Raw genomic sequence first — 1,241 nt, forward strand, 5'->3', positions numbered from 1 at the left:
TCATCCGATGGTACTGCAGCATCAGGAATGGGAGGGCTTGATTTAGCTGTTACAAAGCTATTGTCACTATCATGATCATCATTATGCTGAGAACAGCAGCTGTAATATTCGTCAAGTTCACCACTCATAGATGGGGATGACATAGCTCTTTTGTTGCTGCATGTGGGTTTTTCGTCGGTCTCTGCAGAGTTGCTATCCAACTGAGGTCCTATGCTAATCCACTGATTATTCAGGATTGGCTCCAACGAACACCTTCTCTCTGGGTTTTTAACAAGGAGTTTGCTGAGTAAGATCTTGCATTCGTTAGATAGGTAGGCTGGAACATCATAGTTTCCCTGAAGTACAAACATTCTCATTGTACTCAGATTTTGGCTATAAAATGGCAGAGAACAAGTGACCATTTCATAGAACACCACACCAAGGGCCCAAATGTCCACTTCTGGCCCTACATACTCCCTACGTTCATAATATTCTGGAGGCAGGTGAGTTAGTGTTCCTGGGAATTTATTTGTAATTTTCCCTAAAGTGAATGTATCACTTAGTCCAAAATCAGAAAGCTTTATATTCCCTTCACAGTCTAGAAGAATGTTCAAAGACTTTATGTCATGGTGAACAACAGATTTTTGATGACAGTGATGAACTGCTGCCAATAGTTGACAAAATAGGACACGTGCTTTATTCTCTTCCATGCGCCCATGTTTTACTAAGTGATGGTAAAGATCTCCTCCGCTGGCATATTCCAATACAAGGTAAAGAGTGGTCCTGGTGTTAATCACCTTGTACAGTTGAACTATATTAGGGTCATTCAACCGTTTCATAATCTTAGCTTCTTGCAAAAGTATTTGCAGATGAGCGTGATCCATACTCTTTTTCTTGATTACCTTAATGGCAACTTCTCTGCCAGTCTTATCGTGCTTAGCCAATCTCACCTCACCAAAGGCGCCTTTTCCAAGTGTTTTAAGGAGATGGTAGTCTCCTATACATCTGCGGGGTCTTTCAACACTGCTATTCATGTCTGTGATGATTCTCTGTATCTCAGTAGCAACTCTAGTGAAGTATGGGTGGCAGGTGTGAGGAGCAATTTATGGATACATATGGAGGTTTTGTGATGTCATAGTACTCAGTGAGCATATGTAGGCAAAAGGTATGAGGAATAATGGACATTGTGGATTTGTGACATCATAAAATAAAGAGACCACACAGGCCCTGCCGACAACATAAGATGTTCCTCACCATGTTAT

At 41.3% G+C, this 1,241-nt stretch overlaps 1 protein-coding gene across 1 annotated transcript in view; it reads right to left on the bottom strand.

Annotated features, from left to right (window-relative positions):
- Positions 1-1,013, bottom strand: part of LOC128640749 (MAP/microtubule affinity-regulating kinase 4-like) — a 1,125-nt gene extending 112 nt beyond the window's left edge. Inside the window, exon 1 of the mRNA XM_053693179.1 lies at positions 1-1,013. This exon is cut by the window's left edge and continues 112 nt beyond it. Coding sequence (XP_053549154.1) covers positions 1-1,013 — 1,013 coding nt within the window.
- Positions 1,014-1,241: the final 228 nt, after the last annotated feature.

This window comes from Bombina bombina, chromosome 10 (genome assembly GCF_027579735.1).
Source record: "Bombina bombina isolate aBomBom1 chromosome 10, aBomBom1.pri, whole genome shotgun sequence".
Taxonomy (NCBI): Eukaryota; Metazoa; Chordata; class Amphibia; order Anura; family Bombinatoridae; genus Bombina; species Bombina bombina.